Below are 23762 nucleotides of genomic sequence, written 5' to 3'. Positions count from 1 at the left end.
AAAGTCGGACTCTGACTGGAAATTGAACAGTGATCATTTATTGCCTCACAAACAATTATCATTTAAAATGATTGGAACAATGTACTGCATTTGGATATGTATATGCAGAGAATCGGAGTTAGAGTCATGTGATGATTATGGATAATTGAAATCTATTTTCTGCACCATGCGTGTAGATTGTTTTTTTGATAGATTGATCAGAATTCTGAACCCTTGGTGGTTCAGTGGCGAGCCAGGCGATTGACAGCGGACGGAGATCGGGATCCACTCCAGACATCTCATTTTCCTTTGATACAGAATCAGATAAGAACGTTCACCATAAAACCTACCCGGGTAGTAGAACCAACACAGGGTTGAAACCACATCTTCTGATATAGAAGAAAGGACACTTTTCTTTGAACTTTGTTTTATTATTTTATTTTTATTATTTTATTGAAAGAGCTCTATTGTTGTTTTGTTCCTAATTCCTACACTTTTAAATGATAATTGTTTGTGAGGCAATAAATGATCACTGTTCAATTTCCAGTCAGAGTCCGACTTTCTGAACCTAGAGGAATGGGAGTTGCTTTCTAACAATAAGGTTAGAGGCGCTACATAAAACTTATAATATTTATTATATATATATTATATATAAATATATATTATATATATATATAATATATATATAATAAATATTATAAATGAAGATTTATTTAAACATTTATTTATATATTTGATGTATTTTCACCTTGCAGGATTTCCTCAGAGATTTCAGAATCATCAGAGACGAACTGAGAGGAAGGAAGCAGCAGCTGTCCCTCACTGTGTGTGTCCTCCTGCAAACACACAACACAACGTTCACACACCAGTAACACAACGTTCACAAACCAGTAACACAAGCAGCAGCTGTCCCTCACTGTGTGTGTCCTCCTGCAAACACACAACACAACACAACGTTCACAAACCAGTAACACAAGCAGCAGCTGTCCCTCACTGTGTGTGTCCTCCTGCAAACACACAACACAACGTTCACACACAGGTAACACAAGCAGCAGCTGTCCCTCACTGTGTGTGTCCTCCTGAAAACACACAACACAACACAACGTTCACAAACCAGTAACACAAGCAGCAGCTGTCCCTCACTGTGTGTGTCCTCCTGCAAACACACAACACAACACAACGTTCACAAACCAGTAACACAAGCAGCAGCTGTCCCTCACTGTGTGTGTCCTCCTGCAAACACACAACACAACACAACGTTCACACACAGGTAACACAAGCAGCAGCTGTCCCTCACTGTGTGTGTCCTCCTGCAAACACACAACACAACACAACGTTCACAAACCAGTAACACAAGCAGCAGCTGTCCCTCACTGTGTGTGTCCTCCTGCCAACACACAACACCACCTTCACACCAGTAACACAACCTTCACACACCAGTAACACAACATTCACACACCATCAACTCAACGTTCACACACCAGTAACACAACGTTCACACACCATCAACTCAACGTTCACACACCAGTAACACAACGTTCACACACCATCAACTCAACGTTCACACACCAGTAACACAACGTTCACACCAGTAACACAACGTTCACACACCAGTAACACACGTTCACACCAGTAACACAACGTTCACACACCAGTAACACACGTTCACACACCAGTAACACAACGTTCACACACCAGTAACACAACGTTCACACCAGTAACACAACGTTCAAACACCAGTAACACAACGTTCACACCAGTAACACAACGTTCACACACCAGTAACACAACGTTCACACACCAGTAACACAGCGTTCACACACCAGTAACACAGCGTTCACACACCAGTAACACACGTTCACACCAGTAACACAACGTTCACACACCAGTAACACACGTTCACACACCAGTAACACAGCGTTCACACACCAGTAACACAACGTTCACACACCAGTAACACAGCGTTCACACACCAGTAACACAGCGTTCACACACCAGTAACACAGCGTTCACACACCAGTAACACAGCGTTCACACACCAGTAACACAGCGTTCACACACCAGTAACACAGCGTTCACACACCAGTAACACAGCGTTCACACACCAGTAACACAGCGTTCACACACCAGTAACACAGCGTTCACACACCAGTAACACAGCGTTCACACACCAGTAACACAGCGTTCACACACCAGTAACACAACGTTCACACACCAGTAACACAACGTTCACACACCAGTAACACAACGTTCACACACCAGTAACACAGCGTTCACACACCAGTAACACAGCGTTCACACACCAGTAACACAGCGTTCACACACCAGTAACACAGCGTTCACACACCAGTAACACAGCGTTCACACACCAGTAACACAACTTTCACACACCAGTAACACAGCGTTCACACACCAGTAACACAGCGTTCACACACCAGTAACACAGCGTTCACACACCAGTAACACAGCGTTCACACACCAGTAACACAGCGTTCACACACCAGTAACACAGCGTTCACACACCAGTAACACAGCGTTCACACACCAGTAACACAGCGTTCACACACCAGTAACACAGCGTTCACACACCAGTAACACAGCGTTCACACACCAGTAACACAGCGTTCACACACCAGTAACACAGCGTTCACACACCAGTAACACAGCGTTCACACACCAGTAACACAGCGTTCACACACCAGTAACACAGCGTTCACACACCAGTAACACAGCGTTCACACACCAGTAACACAGCGTTCACACACCAGTAACACAGCGTTCACACACCAGTAACACAGCGTTCACACACCAGTAACACAGCGTTCACACACCAGTAACACAGCGTTCACACACCAGTAACACAACGTTCACACACCAGTAACACAACGTTCACACACCAGTAACACAACGTTCACACACCAGTAACACAACGTTCACACACCAGTAACACAGCGTTCACACACCAGTAACACAACGGACGGATCCATGAAGGAAACTCTTTTGGCAGCCAGTTCGTCCTCCACTCGTTTCTTCTGTCGAGGTTTTGGAAACGGAACCTAAAGAACAAACAGAGACGATCAAACATCTTCAACAAGAATACAATTCTAAAGTGAAGTCAAAATAGCTTCATGAATTATTGGTTATATGTATTTATTCTGAAAGTTGAACTTTGACCTCAAGATATAAGACATTTGTCTGAAAATGTGTCACATTTACTGCAATGATCTTAATTCACTGTGACCTTTGACCTACAAATTCCATTATCTTTGAGTCCAAGTGATCGATTGTAGCAGTGACGTCACAACTTCTTATCACTGCTGGTGTCTGATTGACAAATGTTGTGTTGTGCTAATTAAACAGCTCAAAACAAGCTAACAACAAGCTAACAACAAGCTAACAACAAGCTAACAACAAGCTTTCAACAAGCTAACAACAAGCTAACAACAAGCTAACAACAAGCTTACAAAAAGCTAACAACAAGCTAACAACAAGCTTACAACAAGCTAACAACAAGCTAACAACAAGCTAACAACAAGCTAAAAACAAGCTAACAGCAAATGACCTTCGAGGCAGAATGATCAGGCAGAGACGAGGAGGGACGAAGACAAAGTCCAGCTTCCTTGTCGTCCTGCAGCGTCTCTTCCACATCTGTCCTCTCTTCCTCCCAACCTCGCTCTCTTCTGCGCTCAGCTTCCTGTGCGGCCGTCTCTCCCGAGCCGGACGGAGGGCGGTAAGCAGACTTCCACTTCAGGGTCACTTCGATGTGTCCAGCAGGGAGTCCAGAGGGGTCGCTCAGCTCAAACACTCCTGAGGGACAAAGCACACGGTCAGAGGACCACCAGCGTCCCACAGAGACAGCGTTTGTGTTACCCAACGGTTTGGAGAGCAGCCAAACGAGTGAGGGCTTCTCCTGGTGAAAGTTGGTGTTGTGTGTGAACCCCGAACGACAGTGGGACTCCTGATCACAAGACAGGAAGTCGTGTAGAGTGAACTGCGATCAGGAAGCTCACCTGAGATGTTCTGGTCCTGAGCCAGCGGCAGCAGGTGAACTCCGGCCTTCCCCAGGTACGTGTCCATCTGCTGCTCCCTGTAGTCGAACACGTAGAACTGCAGCTGCTCAGCCTTCAGGTACTGGTCCAGAACCACGTCCGTCAGCACAGAGAAGGAGTGGAGGTCGTTGAAGTCGGGGTCGCAGCTGTCCTGAACCTCGGCGGTGGGGTGGTCCGAGAAGTCGAAGAATCTGTAGACCACGTAGGGACTGGGCTGCCGGGAGCCTCCGGACCTCAGGGCGCCACAGCGAAGGACGGCGATGGACAGATCGTTCCTGATCCCCGGCTGCAGCTGAGGAGAGTTTCAGGATTATTCACAGTTCATGTGAATGTAAACAGGACTGAACTGTGTGTGTCTGCACGGGGGTCGGTACCTGGGCCTCCTGGTGCAGCTGAGGGGTCGGTACCTGGGCCTCCTGGTGCAGCTGAGGGCTCGGTACCTGGGCCTCCTGGTGCAGCTTCAGCCTGTCTTTAAACAGGCGGATGGTTTCTGTCATGGGAATCCTCAGCCTCAGCCAGTAGTCCAGCGAGCCCACCGAGGCCGGCCCACCAGACGCCGGCCCACCAGACGCCGGCCCACCAGACGCCGGCCCACCAGACGCCGGCCCACCAGACGCCGGCCCACCAGACGCCGGCCCACCAGACGCCGGCCCACCAGACGCAGCTGCTGAGGACAAACAGAGACTCTCACACACCTGGTCCCACGTCTCCTTCACACAGACTCAAGACTCATGTCAACGCTGCTTTTAAAAATCTGTTCTTTACATACGATGGAAAACACAGAAGAGAAACGTTAAAAATACAAAGTGAAAGATGTTTTCATGGTAATGACTTTTGTTTGAAATTATCTAAAGACTCATAAAATAGGACTAATCCACAACTAAATATAAAAAACAAATAAAACTGAGAAATGAAACTAAAGAAATAATATCAACTCCCTGCTGTTTGACTTCAGCAGACATGTGTCATTCACAATGATATGAGGTCACTCTGACCTTTGACCTATGAAATCCAATCATATCATCTGTGAGTAAGTGAAGTTTTACTAGATTTGAAGATTTTGCTTCACAGCGTTTTGGAGATATCGTGTAAGAACGAGACGGACGGACGACCTCAGGACACAAGACCTGCTCCTACAAGGATTACTATTATTATTATTATTATTATTATTATTATTATTATTATTATCATTATTATTATTATCGTCCTAATAAATCCTCAGACCTGGTTCCAGAAAGTGTCTAAATTTGTTTGTTAATTTGTGGCTTTGTTTGACGTTTTAAACTTCTGCTGGTTTCAAACCTCACTGCAGCATCTGGAGGATTAGTGCCTTGCTCAAGGTCAACACATAGAGATGTTTTCTATATTCTGGACTCCGCTGGTCTAAGGATCTGAACCTTCGTGACCAGACTAACGTCCTGGTGGATTCAGCTGAATCCTCCGTGTGTTTCTGTACTTCCTGTTGCCAGTGACTGACAGAGGGAGGTCACTCACCGACCAGCGCCAGCGTCCCGTGGACCTTCCCGTCCTGCTCCAGCAGCTGCTGCAGGCGAAGCTGTCCCCTCGCCAGCGTCCTCCAGTCCAGGCCCAGCGCCTGGTGCAGCTCCACGGTGACAGAGCTTCGGTGGAGGTAGTCCAGGAAGCGATCGTCTGCGCTCACCACGTACTTGGACGTGAAACCGTATTCCGGCGTATGGCCCGTCACCACCGGAGTGGCATGTGGCTCAAACAGATAGAAGGTGTAAGTGCAGAAGGTGGAGCAGCCGTCCTCGCCCAGGAGACCCAGGGCCGAGGGAGACAGTGAGGCCCTGACGATCTGCAGCTCCACCAGGTTCTCTCCAAGCTCCAGCTGAAGAGCTTCCTCTGCCTGATCCTCCTCGGGGACGTCTGGTTGGAAGACGTACGTTTTGGTGCCGTAGGCAATGTCTCTGAGCTGAGCTGAGGGAGAGCAGGGGACAGACGATGAAGGGTTTAGTTCAAGTGAAAGACGGACAGAGGGGACACCACATCCTCTAACTGCAGCTACACCCGTTTACACCTGAAGATCTGTGATAGGCTGCTTGTTGGTGAAATGCACCCTGGGAGACGTGGTTGTCTTCTGTCCTTCACTGCTTGTTGTACATTCCTCTAAAGATCCAGATGTTTTCTGACTCAGTCGTCCACCTGTGGTTCTGATCATTGAACCAGTTTCATGTCAAATGAAACAAACAATTGTCTTTCCTCACCTTCCAGTTTCTTGATCTTCGCTGTTCTGCAGTCGAGCAGCTGCGCCTGACGCTCCAGCTTCTGCCCGAACTCTCCTCTGTCGCTGTTCAGCTTCCGTCCAACAGCTTCCAGCTCCACCTGGGGACAAACGCAGACATGTCCATCACAGAAAACTGGTTTCACGTCACACGTGAAACACATTTTATGTCTGGGAGTTTCAGGAACATTTTCCTATTTTTTACACGACAGCAGAATCTGACAGGATGTGGGAGGATCCTCCGTTGAAATGTCAGAGGCTTAGAGGATAAACAGGATTAACTTCTATATAAATAAACTTCAATGTTAATTCTCCATAATTTAAGAAAGTAGCAGAAAGAACCGGGGATAACAGACAGGACAAAGGGCTTCAACTGAACAACAGCGCCCCCTGCAGCCACATTCTGTTGGTCCCTGTGTCCCAGTGCTGACGTGGTTTTCACGTGTAGAACAAAGTCTCTTGATGTGTTGAGCTCGGAGCGCGACGTCCCACGGAACCCAAACACAACTCAACGCAGGATCCACAGATTTTTACATTTTACATTTTTTCATTCAAGTCAGAAGAAGAATGAAGCCGATGATGAGGGACAAACTAGAATCACCATCCTGTGGTTGTTTGTCTCCACCAATCAGAGCAGCTCATTGCAGCTTTTTATCCAGACTCAGGAGTTTACCGTTGAGTCACAGTAAAGAAATTCCTTACAGATGTTGTGGAGATGAACACAATGGGACGGACGGACGAAGTGAAAACAGAAAACCATAAAAACAAGAGTACAGTTCTGTAGCTGTGTCCTCTTCGTCTACCTTGTAGTTGTTGCTGATTTTGCTCTCCGTGCTCAGGATGTTTCTGGTCTTCTCCAGCTCCTGGATGGTTTCTGCGTGAGCGGCTCGAAGCTCCTGGACGGAGCTGCTCCCCCCCCCCTCCGCCTCCCACAGGAAGCCCAGGTCACTGCTCCGCTGAGCGTTACGTTTCTGTGGGGGCAGTGATCACATGTCAGGGGCAGGAAGGAGAAGTTTCACCATGAAAACATGAACAAAGAGAATCTGTCACGTGACGACGCTGAAGATTCAACATCGTGAACGTCTCACAGCGTGAAAAAGATTCCTCTCACTTGAATGAGAAGAAGAGCCTCGGTGAGTTCAGCCTCATCCTTCTCCTGGGAACAGAGAAAGAGTTTTCACATTTAGCAAAACAGAACAACACCAATCTATAGAAGGAGTGTTGTTACCCGGCTAACGCTGTATATAAACTGACTGTATATAAAGATGATCAGTGACTGTATATAAAGAGGATCAGTGACTGTATATAAAGAGGATCAGTGACTGTATATAAAGAGGATCAGTGACTGTATATAAAGAGGATCAGTGACTGTATATAAAGATGATCAGTGACTGTATATAAAGATGATCAGTGACTGTATATAAAGAGGATCAGTGACTGTATATAAAGAGGATCAGTGACTGTATATAAAGATGATCAGTTACTGTATATAAAGATGATTAGTTACTGTATATAAAGATGATCAGTGACTGTATATAAAGATGATCAGTGACTGTATATAAAGAGGATCAGTGACTGTATATAAAGATGATCAGTGACTGTATATAAAGATGATCAGTGACTGTATATAAAGATGATCAGTGACTGTATATAAAGAGGATCAGTGACTGTATATAAAGAGGATCAGTGACTGTATATAAAGATGATCAGTGACTGTATATAAAGATGATCAGTGACTGTATATAAAGAGGATCAGTGACTGTATATAAAGATGATCAGTGACTGTATATAAAGATGATCAGTGACTGTATATAAAGATGATCAGTTACTGTATATAAAGAGGATCAGTGACTGTATATAAAGATGATCAGTGACTGTATATGAAGATGATCAGTGACTGTATATAAAGAGGATCAGTGACTGTATATAAAGATGATCAGTGACTGTATATAAAGAGGATCAGTGACTGTATATAAAGATGATCAGTGACTGTATATAAAGATGATCAGTGACTGTATATAAAGAGGATCAGTGACTGTATATAAAGATGATCAGTGACTGTATATAAAGATGATCAGTGACTGTATATAAAGATGATCAGTTACTGTATATAAACATGATCAGTGACTGTATATAAAGATGATCAGTGACTGTATATAAAGATGATCAGTTACTGTATATAAACATGATCAGTGACTGTATATAAAGATGATCAGTGACTTTATATAAAGATAATCAGTGACTGTATATAAAGATGATCAGTGACTGTATATAAAGATGATCAGTGACTGTATATAAAGAGGATCAGTGACTGTATATAAAGATGATCAGTGACTGTATATAAAGAGGATCAGTGACTGTATATAAAGATGATCAGTGACTGTATATAAAGATGATCAGTGACTGTATATGAAGATGATCAGTGACTGTATATAAAGAGGATCAGTGACTGTATATAAAGATGATCAGTGACTGTATATAAAGATGATCAGTGACTGTATATAAAGAGGATCAGTGACTGTATATAAAGATGATCAGTGACTGTATATAAAGATGAACAGTGACTGTATATAAAGACGATCAGTGACTGTATATAAAGATGATCAGTGACTGTATATAAAGATGATCAGTGACTGTATATAAAGATGATCAGTGACTGTATATAAAGATGATCAGTGACTGTATATAAAGATGATCAGTTACTGTATATAAACATGATCAGTGACTGTATATAAAGATGATCAGTGACTGTATATAAAGATGATCAGTGACTGTATATAAAGAGGATCAGTGACTGTATATAAAGAGGATCAGTGACTGTATATAAAGAGGATCAGTGACTGTATATAAAGATGATCAGTGACTGTATATGAAGATGATCAGTGACTGTATATAAAGAGGATCAGTGACTGTATATAAAGATGATCAGTGACTGTATATAAAGATGATCAGTGACTGTATATGAAGATGATCAGTGACTGTATATAAAGAGGCTCAGTGACTGTATATAAAGATGATCAGTGACTGTATATGAAGATGATCAGTGACTGTATATAAAGAGGATCAGTGACTGTATATAAAGATGATCAGTGACTGTATATAAAGATGATCAGTGACTGTATATAAAGATGATCAGTTACTGTATATAAACATGATCAGTGACTGTATATAAAGATGATCAGTGACTGTATATAAAGATGATCAGTGACTGTATATAAAGAGGAACAGTGACTGTATATAAAGATGATCAGTGACTGTATATGAAGATGATCAGTGACTGTATATAAAGAGGATCAGTGACTGTATATAAAGATGATCAGTGACTGTATATAAAGATGATCAGTGACTGTATATGAAGATGATCAGTGACTGTATATAAAGAGGCTCAGTGACTGTATATAAAGATGATCAGTGACTGTATATGAAGATGATCAGTGACTGTATATGAAGATGATCAGTGACTGTATATAAAGATGATCAGTGACTGTATATAAAGATGATCAGTGACTGTATATAAAGATGATCAGTGACTGTGTATAAAGATGATCAGTGACTGTATATGAAGATGATGAAGATCACGTCTCAGCCTGTTTTCATCAAATAACTAAATAAAACTAAACTGATCACTGAGATAAGAACGACCTGAAATGACAGAAAACATCTTTTTTGGTTCATGTCTCATCTGCTAACATGGAGGAGGAGGGATTATGACCTATTCTGAAGTCAGCCGCCAGGGGGCGATCATGATGAAACAGGGAAGCAGGACGTGTGATGAATGAATCTCTTGATCAATATATTGATTATCAACATGAGGGCAGAATCAAATGAAAGCATCTCACCGTGCGAGGGGACTTCACACGACCCCTGAGATCTTCTGCTTGTTGCTTCTGTTCCAGAAACTGGATCTGAAGCTTCTTCTTTTCTTCTATCAGCTTCTCATTTAGATCTAAAAAAATCTCAGTATTAATCAACTACAGAAAAGGAGAATCACTACGATTCGATTTGAGGATTTTCAGTAAACTCCTTCATTCTTCATGTGGTTCACCATCACAGAAGGAGGAAAGGACCGATTTATAATCATTGACCTGTTGTGACAGAGGATGAACCTGGTGTGTTCCTCCAGATGTTCCCCAGCAGCACGGCGCTGCAGCTCCGCCCTCACGGTGGACTTACCTCTCTCAGCCTGGATCTTGTCGAGGATCTGGTTCTTGTCGACCAGGTCGGCCTTCAGCGCCGTCTCCAGCTGTGCGATCTGTAGCTTCAGCTGCCGCTCCAGGATCTGCCACCTCTGCTGCTGAGACACGTCGAACGCGCTGGAGACACAAAGAAGATGACGACGACAATAATGATCAACTACTTCACGTGAACTCTGACACAGCAGTGTTTCAGTCACCAACAGCCCTTTGATCTTCAACCATTCAAACATCACAACAGCTTGTTTTCTGTGTTCAGCTCCTCCTACTCTCTGAAACATTATCATCATTAGTCACTTTAGTAAAGTGAAGTGACGCGGGCGTGAATCAAAGCTGAGTTATTTAATATGTTCGGTCCGTTCATGTAAAAACCAGCGGCTCCTGTACTTCAGCTTCTCCGAGGACGAGACTGGAGCATCAGCCAATCAGAAGGAAGCTGCTCACCTGCTCAGCAGCTTCTCGTTGTTCTCCCTCAGCTCGTCTCTCTCCTGCTGAACTTCACCGATCTGCTGCTGCAGCTGCAAAACAAAGAGTCTGAGCACGTATGTATTTGTATGTACATGTATTTGTTTAGTGATATTGAACGTGTCCCGGGTCGGAGTGAGAGGACCAGAGCTGTGAAGAGTTACTGCAGCTCACTTTGACACTTTCAGAAAGAGAAGCTGCGACCAGTAAACAGCCCGTTCAACCTGCCTGATGCTTTTCAACATAAGTGCAGATGAATTTCTTATTGATGAACTAGCTGCTGAAGCTCTATGTCGACACCTGAAGCTTCTTCATGACTCTGGGGTCAACACAGATAATAAGGAATCACAGTGTGAGCGCTGAGCGTCCAGAGGCAGAGGAGGAGCTGAGAGCTTCACCGTTCTGTAGACCAGTGTCTCTCTAAGGGACATGTGGACCTGATGTAGTGTCGCTGTCACCTGCTCCATCCCCATCTTGGATGAGTTGGAGCTCTGCAGCCGTTTCTTCATCTCCAGACTCTTCAGCCTCTCGTCTTTCAGCTGAGCCAACAGCTCGTCCACCTTCAGCATCGCCGCGTCGTAGCTGGCCTTCAGCATCCGCTGACTCTGGAGTGAAAGTGAACAATTAATAACAAAGTCAAACCCTGATCCTCAGCAGAACAGCAAGTGTTCCTGAGCGCCCCCTGCTGTGAAACAGTTCAGCCACACGACAAGAAGAAGAAGAGTCTCATGAGAAGAGGTTCAAGTTCTCTGCTTCAGGTCACGTCTTCTTCTTGTCCTCAGGTATTCTGTGGGAAATGTCCGGAGCAACTGTCATATACACTGTGATCTGTGTATGTGACAGTGGAAACCCAGAGTCGACAGTTTGTGTCTTTCAAATGAAACTAAAGACGATGGAGAAAGATGCAGGAAGTTTTCTGTTCTCAGCTGCGTGAAGACGAGACTGTGAGAAGCTGCGTCTCTCCTCAGATGAAGCAGAACTACAGCAGGTGAAGTCTGCTCCCCTCAGAGGCTCCAGTATGGATCTGCCAGTAATGAGCTGATGGCTGGGTTGGGTGGGGGGGGGGTGTTGCTGTAGAAACATCTCACCTCTTGTAGTTGCAGGAATCGAGCCTCCAGCTCCGTCACTGCGTCGGACCGGTCGGCCAGCTGCTTCTGCAGTTTGATCATGGTGGTGTTGTCGTTGACATGTGACCTGGGAGAGAGCAGGAGACTTTCTGACATGTTGGTTTGTTACAAACACTTTTAGAAAACTCCCTGGATCGATAGTTCTCACACTCGGGTTCAGGTCCAGCAGTGTTTGTATTGAGCTGTAAACAGAAGCTCGTCCTCGGACGTCTCAGGTGGAAAACAATGTTTCATCTCTCAGGTTTCATTAGTGAAGCAGTAGCATCCACACACTAATAGTGTGAATAAAAACTCTAACAGCGTGTACCTCAGTTTGTTGCTCTGCTGCTGTCGGACCTGCAGGAGTCTCTCCTGGTGCTCGGCCTCTTTCTTCCTCAGCTGCTCCCACAGCTGCTCCATCTCTCCCTCCATCTCCTCCATGTGGCTCCTCTGCTCCTCTATCACTTTCTCTCTGGTTCACAAACAACATCTTTATCAAACATCCTCTTAAAACTTTGTCTGTATGTCTTCTCAGGTACGTACATCAGTATGCGTCACATATCTTGTATGTTATTGTTTTTGTTTTGTAACTATTACAATCATAAAAAAATGAATAGTGGAAATAACCCCCCCCCCCCCCTGACAGACGCTAACCCGTCAATCTCATCACGGACAAACAGCAGCTCCTCCCCCTCAGCCATAACAGAACTGAACTCTTATTATTGTTTTCATTACACTATATTGTCTATATTGTACATCATGTACAAACACACATGTATTTGCTAAATTGTCTGCCTTACCGTTTTTACAATTAAATTTCTTCGACCTCATATATAACTTTCTTTTATTGCACCTTTTTTAACCTTTTTAACCTATGCAGTTTTTTTATTTTTATACTATGCACCTTAAGGATTCCTGTGCACACTGTGCAATGACCATAAAAGGATTCTATTCTATTCCTGTTCTCTCACAGAAAGCAGGAGAAGCTTGTTGTGTCTGTGTTGGACAACCAGGACAACACTGGACATTGTGTGTTATCATACACGTTGTTATCTGTGTCATCAACACAACAACAGAAGCCGGTCACACGGCGGTGGTGTGTGTTGTCAGGATTTGGTTGTCATGGCAACAAAACCAGCATGCAGTTCTTTCTAACGAATGATTTCAGACTCAACACGAGAACAATCTCTGTCCCGGAGTGACCACCACAAGTTTAAACTGGAAGTGTTTGACATGAGGATTTAGAGGCTGATGGTGATGTTCCACAAACTCCTGACCTCTGACCTCTGACCTCTGACCCCCTGGCTGGTGTCTGGTGGTTGCGTGCAGCACTCACAGGTTGCGGCTCTCGGCCCTCGACTCCTCCAGCAGACTGTGTCCGTATCGGGGCAGCTGGCCGCTCGGAGGCCGCCCCCCCCCGTCCAGGTTCCTCGTAGCTGCAGGAGACACAGAGACACAGATCAGCACAACACAACCCCGTGTTCACAGTGACGACAACACACCCAACTCCCCAGGATCAACTGTATCAACAGTTTACAGTTAAGCAACAGTTATCAGGTCTGTGCTCTTCTCATCTCAATATCTGGAACTGACTTTTGGGTCGAGTCGGGGGGGAAGACGACGTGTCATCGGGTAACTTCTTCAATCCGGTGTTGACCCGTGACTGCACGTGTCTGTAGGGCAGCGGCCTCTTGCTCTGCACGTTGATGAGCTGATGCTTGGCCACGAGAAGACGCTGTTTCAGTCTCTCGTTCTCTGCCTGAAGTCCCCGGATCTTCTCCTGGAGCTCCTCCATCATCTCCTCCATCTCCACGTCTCGGACCCTGGCGACCGGCTGAGCTCCGCCGGCGGCCAGCTTCTCCATGCGACCTCTGTCCTTCACCAGCTTCATCAGCTTGGTGCTGAGCCTGACGGGCGGAGGAGGACATGTGAGGGTGCAGGCTTATAGAACAGGAAGATAATGGCAGATCACCTACACTATAGATTCTATAGTATTAATTATTCATATTTTTATCATTTACTGACCTATTGATTTCTCTCTGTCATATACTCTGAACGGATCATGAACACGCCCACATTGGATTTGCTTGTTGTGGGAACTGTTGTGTTTCTCTATGATATTGTCAGGTCTTGATTATTAGGTAAAGTTCCTGGAGATAATGTATGTTGTGATTTGACGCTACACAAATAAAAGTGACTTGATAAATTCTGAGGTTTGAGTTTCTGAAAGTGGAGACAACTTGGACCTAGTTCATCAACTCAAAGGAAAATGATGTTTTCTAAAAGTGTTTTACACATTTTCTTATTGAAACATGAACCCGAACCCTGAAGGTGAAAGGATCTTCGTGCTGTCAGCTGATGCTGGACTATGATCACAAGACTTCTCAATATACAACTTGTTCTCCATCAGATCATCTGCTCCTTCACCTTCATCAGACTTTATATAAACACTTTAAACATGAAGTTACAAACTGGTTCTTCTCATGTAGTGAATCCTGTTGTTGTGTTGTTGTGTTGTGTTGTTGTATTGTTGTGTTGATGTGTTCAGTTCCATCAGCATGTGTGTGTCCTGGGAGAGGATCCTCACATGGGACTGAGCTTTATTCACTGATCACTAAGTTCCTGTTTGACTCTTGTTGAGTTAAGAACAGGAAGTTGATCCTTGTGAACATCTGTGAGACAAACTGGGATTTGGGAATAAATAGAAATAAAATGTGAGGATCTTAATGTTTTGTTATTGTTTCGTTGTCTACACAATTTCATTGGAAGTCAAATTAAATTGTTCGTATTATAACGGTAATGTTTAAAGAAGAAATACCCTTGAACCGGCACGTGCATGTGTGTGTTTGTGCGTGCGTGTGTATATGTGTGTTAGTGTGTGAGTGTGTGTGAGTTTATAGTGTGTGTTTGTGCATGCTTGTGTGTTACTTCTTGATCTTGTCCTCCTGTTTGTTGTTGTGCTCTTTCAGGAGCTGGTTCTCATCATGGAGGTGCAGGAACCGATCCTCCAGCTCCTCCCTGGACACCCGCGAGACGTCCTGTCGCGTCCGAGCACTTTGATGAGTCCACGTGTCTGTCAGCAGAAACAACATGTCCTGGTCTCATTTGACTCGCAGGTGATGATACGAATGTGAGGCTGCTGACGTACATCAGGTTTATACTATTTCCAAACAGCAGTGAACATTCTACCACAAATACAGATTCCTCACTACAACCAGTGTCCCAGACCTGGTGCAGCAGCTGTGAGTCGGGACAGATCGACATCCATGTCTCTGACTGGGACGTCTGCGGCTGTCTCATCAAGCCCAGTGGACATGTCCCTTCAGTGAGTCACCAGCAGCACAACGTCTTCCTAACATCCAACTGTCCTCAGTCCTCCAGGAACAGGAATCTGGTGGAAGTGAAGGAGAAGTCGTTGAGCCAGACTCAGTTTAAAGTACATCGATAAAAAGAGAAAGGTTAGAACAAGACTGTTTACTTTACTAACCCTCACCTTTACTTTACTAACCCTAACCTTTACTTTACTAACCCTCACCTTTACTTTACTAACCCTAACCTTTACTTTACTAACCCTCACCTTTACTTTACTAACCCTCACCTTTACTTTACTAACCCTCACCTTTACTTTACCAACCCTAACCTTTACTTTACTAACCCTCACCTTTACTTTACTAACCCTCACCTTTACTTTACTAACCCTCACCTTTACTTTACTAACCCTAACCTTTACTTTACTAACCCTCACCTTTACTTTACTAACCCTAACCTTTACTTTACTAACCCTAACCTTTACTTTACTAACCCTCACCTTTACTTTACTAACCCTCACCTTTACTTGACTAACCCTAACCTTTACTTTACTAACCCTCACCTTTACTTTACTAACCCTAACCTTTACTTTACTAACCCTCACCTTTACTTTACTAACCCTAACCTTTACTTTACTAACCCTAACCTTTACTTTACTAACCCTCACCTTTACTTGACTAACCCTCACCTTTACTAACCCTCACCTTTACTTTACTAACCCTCACCTTTACTTTACTAACCCTCACTTTTACTTTACCAACCTTTACTTTACTAACCCTCACCTTTACTTTACTAACCCTCACCTTTACTTTACTAACCCTCACCTTTACTAACCCTAACCTTTACTTTACTAACCCTCACCTTTACTTTACTAACCCTAACCTTTACTTTACCAACCTTTACTTTACTAACCCTCACCTTTACTTTACTAACCCTCACCTTTACTTTACTAACCCTCACCTTTACTTTACTAACCCTCACCTTTACTAACCCTAACCTTTACTTTACTAACCCTCACCTTTACTTTACTAACCCTCACCTTTACTTTACTAACCCTCACCTTTACTAACCCTAACCTTTACTTTACTAACCCTCACCTTTACTTTACTAACCCTAACCTTTACTTTACCAACCTTTACTTTACTAACCCTCACCTTTACTTTACTAACCCTCACCTTTACTTTACTAACCCTCACCTTTACTTTACTAACCCTCACCTTTACTTTACTAACCTTTACTTTACTAACCCTCACCTTTACTTTACTAACCCTAACCTTTACTTTACTAACCCTCACCTTTACTTTACTAACCCTAACCTTTACTTTACTAACCCTAACCTTTACTAACCCTAACCTTTACTTTACTAACCCTTACCCTAATGTTTCCTTTGCTTGTGTCTTCATGTGTTCGGAAAACAAGTGATACCCAAAAGTCTTTCTTTTTTAAAACTCTGTACTGAAAGTTTCTCGCCTCAGTGAGTTACAACGTGGATCAAGTCCTAACGGGAACAGGTCCAGTGTGAAGCCCGCTGCGAGGAGCCGAACCGGAACCCGAACCGGAACCCGAACCGTCTGGATGAAGGTTTACCTTCGTGTGTGAGGAGGAGGATCTGCAGGAACCTCTGGATCTGCTTCTGTTAAATATCAGCAACAGTTTAATGTGAAGTGAGAGTTTCATTGAGCAGCAGATTCAAAACACTGACGTTGTTAACGTGATGCTAGCCACACGAGCTAACGCTAGCTAGCCTCTGCTCTGTGGGGTAAGCTAACATGCTAACCCTTGCTACCTCCCCCCCCCAAAGGAGCCTCCTCCTCTGATGACTTAGAAAGCTCCTCTTCAAAGTCTTCACAGGAGGAACCTCCTCCTCCTCCCGGTGGAGGAGAAGAAAGAAGCGGAGCGACCCATGTGCGTTAGCTCGGGTTAGGGTTAGAACGGGTTAGCTCTGGTTCGGGCTCGGGTTAGCTCTGGTTCGGGTTAGCTCTGGTTCGGGCTCGGGTTAGCTCGGGTTAGCTCTGGTTCGGGTTCGGGTTAGCTCTCGTTCGGGTTAGCTCTGGTTCGGGTTCGGGTTAGCTCTGGTTCGGGCTCGGGTTAGCTCGGGTTCGGGTTAGCTCGGGTTAGCTCGGGTACCGAAGCCTTAAAGATGAACGCGCATGAAGAAGAACAGTTTGTTTCTCACCTCGCGACGCGGAGCTCTCCTAGTAACCGTTGCTACACAAACAAACCAGCGGGTCGTAGCACGCATGCGCAGTGGGAGCTCTGGGAAATGTAGTTTTTTTAATGTTTAGCTCTTTTACTTCTTCTTCTGTGAGGTTTTATGGCAGCTGGGATCCAACGTGTTGCATAAGTGCTTCTTAAGTTTTAACTTCTTTAAAGTCTCATCCGCAGTGTTCTCTCTCTCTCCCGTTCTGCTCCTGTCAGTGTTGGTTCTACGTTGTGTAGTTGTGTAGTTGTGTAGTTGTGTAGGTGTGTAGTTGTGTAGTTGCTCTCATGTACAGCCGAGACCAAAAGTTTTGAGAATGACACAAATATACATTTTCACAAAGTCTGCCGCCTCAGTTCTTATAAAGTTCCTCTTTGCCACGAAAATGAACTGATCCCCAAAAAACATTTCCACTGCATTTCCTCCCTGCCACAGAAGGACCAGGGGGGGGGGGTTAACCATGTTGTTACCTGCAGGGAAACGCGTGCAGTCATCATTGCTTTGCACAGAAAGGGCTTCACAGGCCAGGATATTGCTGCCAGTAAGATTGCACCTAAATCTACCATTTGTCAGATCATCAAGAACCTCAAGGAGAGAGGTGCAATGGTTGTGAAGAAGTCTTCATGGCGCCCAAGGAAGTCCAGCAGGCGCCAGGACGTCTCAAGTGGATCCAGCTGCAGGATCTGGCACCACCAGTGCAGAGGCATGGGGGGGGCATCTGTTCTACTGCTGGACTCATGTGAACCGCTGGTGAGAGACTGAGTCCACTCCTGAAGGAGAAGGTCTCTTCTTCGGGAATGAATTCATATTAATATGATTTTTCTTCAGTATTTGTACATGGGGTCCTGCTGCTGTGAGTGAGTGGTTCCTCTCCTGTGAACATCAGCTCCATGTTCTACAGAACCAGGTTCCAGACTGGACGTGAGCGGCGTGGTGAGGCGTCTCCCTGCTGCACGTCTGACAGGCCATGCCCATGGATCTGATTGGTTATCCAGAGCTGAGGCCTGTCCGGCTCATGGCTCGCTGCACGCCGCCCGCTGGGCCGTGAAGGCTCCCATCACTGCTGCTTCTTCCAGCCCTGACCTTTGACCCCTCCGTCACGTCTCTTAAGACCGACACGAGCCAAGAGGAAGTGTGGCGGTCCGGCGGCTGTCAGCGAGCCGCTCGATGAATCTGATGCCTGCAGAGCTTCTGTTCAGCCACCAGGAGACCAGCGTGTTGGGGGGGGTTCTAATGCTAAAAGCAGGTCTTAGACCTCAAACATCTCTTTGACTAAGTGAGGACAGGCCGAAACGTCCTTCCTCTATAAGGCCTACATATTTAAAAGTGTCCTCACAAAGATCAATCAATCAAGTTTTATTTGTATAGCCCATATTCACAAATCACAGTTTGTCTCATAGAGCTTTAACATGGTGAGACATCCTCTGTCCTTAACTCTCAACAAGAGTCAGGACAAACTACTAAAAACCTTTTTAACAGGTGAAGACACGTAGAAACCTCAGAGAGACACATGTGAGGATCCGTCTCCCAGGACGGACACAAGTGACACAGATGTGTAGAGGAGAACATCATCAGGAGAAAGGTTTTAGCAGCAATGATGAGGGGAAACATGTTGAAGGATAACTTCAATACTACTATATGTCAGGTAGTCCTGCTGCATCATAGTCTCTGGTCAGCAGCAGGATCAGGATCCAGCATCAAGACCTGATCCACTATAGTCCACAGTCATTGTCCACTGGCACCAGTTAGGATCCATCATCCGATGCCAACGTGATGAAGGATCCTCCATTACCACTACGATCAGAAGATATAAGATATAAGTACACACTGTGAACTGTTCAATCTCAGATTAAACATCAGCTCGTTCATTTGTTTCTGAAACACTTTGATCTCATTGGCTGAAGTTCTTCTGATGAAACATTTAAAAGCTGGACAGTGTCTCACAGGCCTGAAGGACGTGATGAGAGACTGTGAGTCCCACAGGGGACACTAGGGGGCACCCCCACCACACTGGGTGTGTGTGTCTGGGTGTGTGTGTGGGTGTGTGTGTCTGGGTGGGTGTGTGTGTGTATGTGTGTGTCTGGGTGTGTGTGTCTGGGTGTGGGTGTGTGTGTGTGTGTGTGTCTGGGTGTGGGTGTGTGTCTGGGTGTGTGTGTGTGTGTCTGGGTGTGGGTGTGTGTGTGTGTGTGTGTGTGTGTGTGTGTGTGTGTGTGTGTCTGGGTGTGTGTGTGTCTGGTTGTGGGTGTGTGTGTGTTTGTGTGTGTCTGTGTGTAGGGTGGGTGGGTGTGTGTTTATTGTACATCCAGAGGAGACCGGCAGGACAGACTCTGTGATGTCTGAGGACCTCAGGATGCTGGACCAGTAGTCTAGTGGACTCATGGACCAGTGGACCAGGCCCTATTGAAGTTGTAAGGATTCTTCTGAGCCTAGTGAATTGGATTTTTAACGGCTTCAACGTGCTCAAAAATCTTTTAAAGTTTGCAGTAAATTAGAAAGTGGTGAGTATTTGGAAATGGGCGTGGCGTCAAAGTTTGATTAAACGCAATCAAAACACGAGGTTCTGTATCTCGGACATATTTGGTCCGATCGAGTCCAAACTACACACATAAGACAAGAGTCTCGGCTTGATGATATCTACACAGAAATCATGACTTAAAATCACAGCGCCCCCTGGTGGCTTCAGGAAATGTCTTGTTTTTTGCATGTCTTACACTTGGATGTATTTCTCCTCATCCATTGACCTCAACCATGTCAAACTCTATCAAAAGTGTCTCAAGACATTGATAATGAAGATATAAGATTACTGTGACTTTTCATCAAGCGCATTATTAATGGAGTGGCATCAAAGTTCATCAGCTCGCCATGACACACAAAATTGCTGTAGCTTCCGTGTTCATGGGTCCATCTCACTCAAACTACATGTGTGTGTCAATAGGCCCCCCCCCCCTGAAGATAAATAACTAATAAATAACTGACTAGCGCCCCCGAAAGGGCAGCCCCGGCACTACGATTTGTCAACATCTACAAAAATCGATAGGGACATGTGTCTTTACATTACAAAGAAATACGTCTTTTGGATACATATGCTAGAGTAAACAGGAAGCCCGCCATTTTGGATTTGGTGGCCATTTTCAGCTTTTTCAGGGCCTAGACCAGGGGTGTCCAAACTACGGCCCCGCGGGACAACTGCGGCCCGCCATCCACTTTTAATTGGCCCACATCAAAGTCTAAAAATACAACAGTATGTCACACTGTTTAAAGGCAGCTGCACTAAAGGTAGCTGCCTTTAAACAGTTTGACATAAAGGCAGCAGCTGCTGAGGGACCAGACTGTTGCTCTTTTCAATAGAGTGTTAAAACGTGGTAAAAAGAGGAAGTGATGGAGAGAGGGAGGAGCAGAGATCTGTTTCTGTTCGGAGGAAGTGAATCTGTTCTACAGTCTCTGGCACCAGCTGAAATGGAGCAGCAAGAAAATCACCTGGACAGAGAAAGATTCTGCTGTAGGATCTGTGTGGATCTACTGGAGGATCCGGTGACTACTGTCTGTGGACACAACTACTGTAAGAGCTGTATTAACACCCACTGGGACAAAGAGGAGGAGAAAGGAAGCTACAGCTGTCCTCAGTGTAGACAGACCTTCACACCGAGGCCTGTCCTGGAGAAAAACACCATGTTAGCAGCTTTACTGGAGGAGCTGAAGAAGACTGGACTCCAAGCTGCTCCTGCTGATCACTGCTATGCTGGACCTGAAGATGTGGCCTGTGATGTCTGCACTGGGAGAAAACGGAAATCTCTCAAGTCCTGTTTGAATTGTTTGGTCTCTTATTGTGAAAAACACCTCCAGCCTCATCTTCAGTCACCTCCCTTTAAGAGGCACAAGCTTGTGGAGCCCTCGGAGAAGCTCCAGGAGAACATCTGCTCTCGTCACGATGAGGTGATGAAGATGTTCTGCCGCACTGATCAGCAGTGTATCTGTTATCTCTGCTCTGTGGAGGAACATAAAGACCACGACACAGTGTCAGCTGCAGCAGAAAGGACTGAGAGGCAGAGAGAGCTCGGGCTGAGGAGACAAACAATCCAGCAGAGAGTCCAGGACACAGAGAAAGACGTGAAGCTGCTTCAACAGGAGGAGGAGGCCCTCAATGGCTCTGCTGATAAAGCAGTGGAGGACAGTGAGGAGATCTTCACTGAGATGATCCGTCTGCTGGAGAAAAGAAGCTCTGATGTGGAGCAGCAGATCAGATCCCAGCAGGAAACTGAAGTGAGTCGAGTCAGAGAGCTTCAGGAGAGACTGGAGCAGGAGATCACTGAGCTGAAGAGGAAAGACCAGGAACTGAAGCAGCTCTCAGACACAGAGGATCACAACCAGCTTCTACACAACTACCCCTCACTGTCACCACTCAGTGGATCTACACACTCATCCAGCTTCAGGATCTGTCCTCTGAGGGACTTTGAGGACGTGACAGCAGCTGTGTCCCAGGTCAGAGGTCGACTACAGGACATTCTGAGTGAGACAGAGACACAGATTTTACAGATTGTGTCTCAAGTGGATGTTTTACTGCAACAACCAGAGACCAGAGCTGACTTCTTAAAATATTCACAGGAAATCACACTGGATCCAAACACAGCAAACAGATATCTGTTATTATCTGAGGGAAACAGAAAAGTAACATCAATGAGTGAAGATAAGTATTATTCTGATCACACAGACAGATTCACTTATTGGGATCAGGTCCTGAGTAGAGAGAGTCTGACTGGACGTTGTTACTGGGAGGTGGAGGTGGGGGGGGGGGTCGGGGTGTTGGGAGGAGTTTGTGTAGCAGTCGCATACAAGAATATCAGAAGAGCAGGACACTCAGATGAATGTGGATTTGGATACAATGATAAATCTTGGTCATTAGATTGTCTTAGAGACAGTTATAACTTTTATCACAACAGCATCAAGACTCCAGTGTCAGGTCCTGTGTCCTCCAGAGTAGGAGTGTACCTGGATCACAGTGCAGGTGTTCTGTCCTTCTACAGCGTCTCTGACACCATGACTCTCCTGCACAGAGTCCAGACCACATTCACTCAGCCGCTCTATGCTGGAGTTTGGCTTCTTGATGATGGAGACACAGCTGAGTTCTGTAAACTCAAATAGACTCGAGTCATTAAAAGCAGTGATTTAGATTCTGTGTTAAAATCTTTAACTTCTTTTGTTTCCATGTTTGTTGATCAAAGTTCGTCGTGGTGACGTTTCTGCTCCGCACAGAGATCAGCTGTCAATCAAACACTGACCTTCCTTTATCACACATATTTAGTTCTCACTTTGTAAAGACAGAAATCTATAATTACACTGACATGAATGTGTTTGAAAGAATTAATGTTGCTGTTGTTTTCTCATTAAAACCCGAGCATGGAGGCCCTGTTGTATTTCGAAGGATTTGCATTTCCATTTTGGGCTTTTTCAGGGCGAAATTGCTGTAACTTCAGTGTTGGAGGTTCAACTTCCCTCAAACTACATGTGTGTAGCAACAGCCCCGGTTCATCCTTCGCCGCACATCAATGACGACATTGTCTCGTTTGGCGAAGGACACGATGTTGTCATAACTCCACTCTGCATTGTCCTATCACCACCAAACTTCTGTCACATGATCAGAGTCCAAGCCTGAACAGCTCTAGCACCACCTACTGATTCGCCATGAAACAGGAAGTACTTTGTAAATCCACTCTGCATTATCCAACCAGCTTCGAACTACTGACCTATGATCACAATCGTGATCTGAACACATCCATATATTAATATTAGTTCAGGGTCATAGCGCCACCTACTGATCAGTGTGAAAATTAAGTTGTGGTAACATTGTCCAATTGACACAAATTTGCTCATGCTACATCAGAGCGCCTACTTGAGCAGATCCATATGTCTGTGCTTAATAATAGTGATGGTGCCACCTACTGGCCACAGGAAGTAAACCTTGTTTTACAAATATCATTCAATTTACATGAAATTTACACATTGCGATAGCGTGGACCTTAATGAGCAATTAGCAGGCAAGGATCGACATCGCGTGACGGACGCAGGAAGTGAAATGTTGCAGCAGAGCGCAAAACACAGGCAACGCAGAGACGAGCGCTTGGTCATCGCTCGCTCTCTCCCCCGACCGCTACAGGCTTCAACCTGCGGGTGCTCGGGCCCGCAAGTGCTACAACGTAGCCCTAGTTTTATCATCATTATTAT

General features: G+C 45.1%; 3 protein-coding genes across 3 annotated transcripts in view; 1 reads left to right on the top strand and 2 right to left on the bottom strand.

Moving 5' to 3' along the window:
- rpgrip1l (RPGRIP1 like) overlaps window positions 1-12339 on the bottom strand; it is a 15613-nt gene extending 3274 nt beyond the window's left edge. Inside the window, exons 1-14 of the mRNA XM_061076333.1 lie at window positions 12017-12339; window positions 11387-11533; window positions 10908-10981; window positions 10444-10583; window positions 10110-10216; window positions 7382-7426; window positions 7074-7241; window positions 6254-6371; window positions 5523-5966; window positions 4403-4695; window positions 3990-4320; window positions 3542-3786; window positions 2943-3035; window positions 1325-1366 (exon numbers count right to left, since the gene is read on the bottom strand). Coding sequence (XP_060932316.1) covers window positions 1325-1366; window positions 2943-3035; window positions 3542-3786; window positions 3990-4320; window positions 4403-4695; window positions 5523-5966; window positions 6254-6371; window positions 7074-7241; window positions 7382-7426; window positions 10110-10216; window positions 10444-10583; window positions 10908-10981; window positions 11387-11533; window positions 12017-12151 — 2382 coding nt within the window. The 5' untranslated portion in view covers window positions 12152-12339. The remainder of the gene's footprint in view (window positions 1-1324; window positions 1367-2942; window positions 3036-3541; window positions 3787-3989; window positions 4321-4402; window positions 4696-5522; window positions 5967-6253; window positions 6372-7073; window positions 7242-7381; window positions 7427-10109; window positions 10217-10443; window positions 10584-10907; window positions 10982-11386; window positions 11534-12016) is intronic.
- A 2519-nt stretch (window positions 12340-14858) lies between these two features.
- On the bottom strand, window positions 14859-17553 carry LOC133009097 (protein fantom-like). The gene is made up of 4 exons (XM_061076501.1): window positions 17520-17553; window positions 16931-16976; window positions 15263-15425; window positions 14859-15107 (listed from the first exon to the last, which is right to left on the bottom strand). Exons 3-4 carry the CDS (start codon window positions 15348-15350, stop codon window positions 14959-14961), a joined length of 237 nt encoding a protein of 78 aa, XP_060932484.1. The 5' UTR covers window positions 15351-15425; window positions 16931-16976; window positions 17520-17553; the 3' UTR covers window positions 14859-14958.
- A 3446-nt stretch (window positions 17554-20999) lies between these two features.
- Window positions 21000-22682, top strand: LOC133009857 (tripartite motif-containing protein 16-like). Its single transcript, XM_061077398.1, has one exon. It carries the CDS (start codon window positions 21000-21002, stop codon window positions 22680-22682), a length of 1683 nt encoding a protein of 560 aa, XP_060933381.1.
- Window positions 22683-23762: the final 1080 nt, after the last annotated feature.

The sequence above is a fragment of the Limanda limanda genome, chromosome 8 (genome assembly GCF_963576545.1).
Source record: "Limanda limanda chromosome 8, fLimLim1.1, whole genome shotgun sequence".
Classification (NCBI taxonomy): Eukaryota; Metazoa; Chordata; class Actinopteri; order Pleuronectiformes; family Pleuronectidae; genus Limanda; species Limanda limanda.
This window is presented reverse-complemented; position numbering and strand designations above follow the sequence as displayed.

Bases quoted from the DNA above. Each gene is read 5' to 3' on its own strand.
- LOC133009097 (XM_061076501.1), bottom strand. From the start codon at position 15,350: ATGTCCACTGGGCTTGATGAGACAGCCGCAGACGTCCCAGTCAGAGAC. The intron at 15,108-15,262 runs GTCTGGGACACT...TTCTGCTGACAG, and splicing joins ACTCACAGCTGCTGCACCAG to ACACGTGGACTCATCAAAGT.
- LOC133009857 (XM_061077398.1), top strand. From the start codon at position 21,000: ATGGAGCAGCAAGAAAATCACCTGGACAGAGAAAGATTCTGCTGTAGG.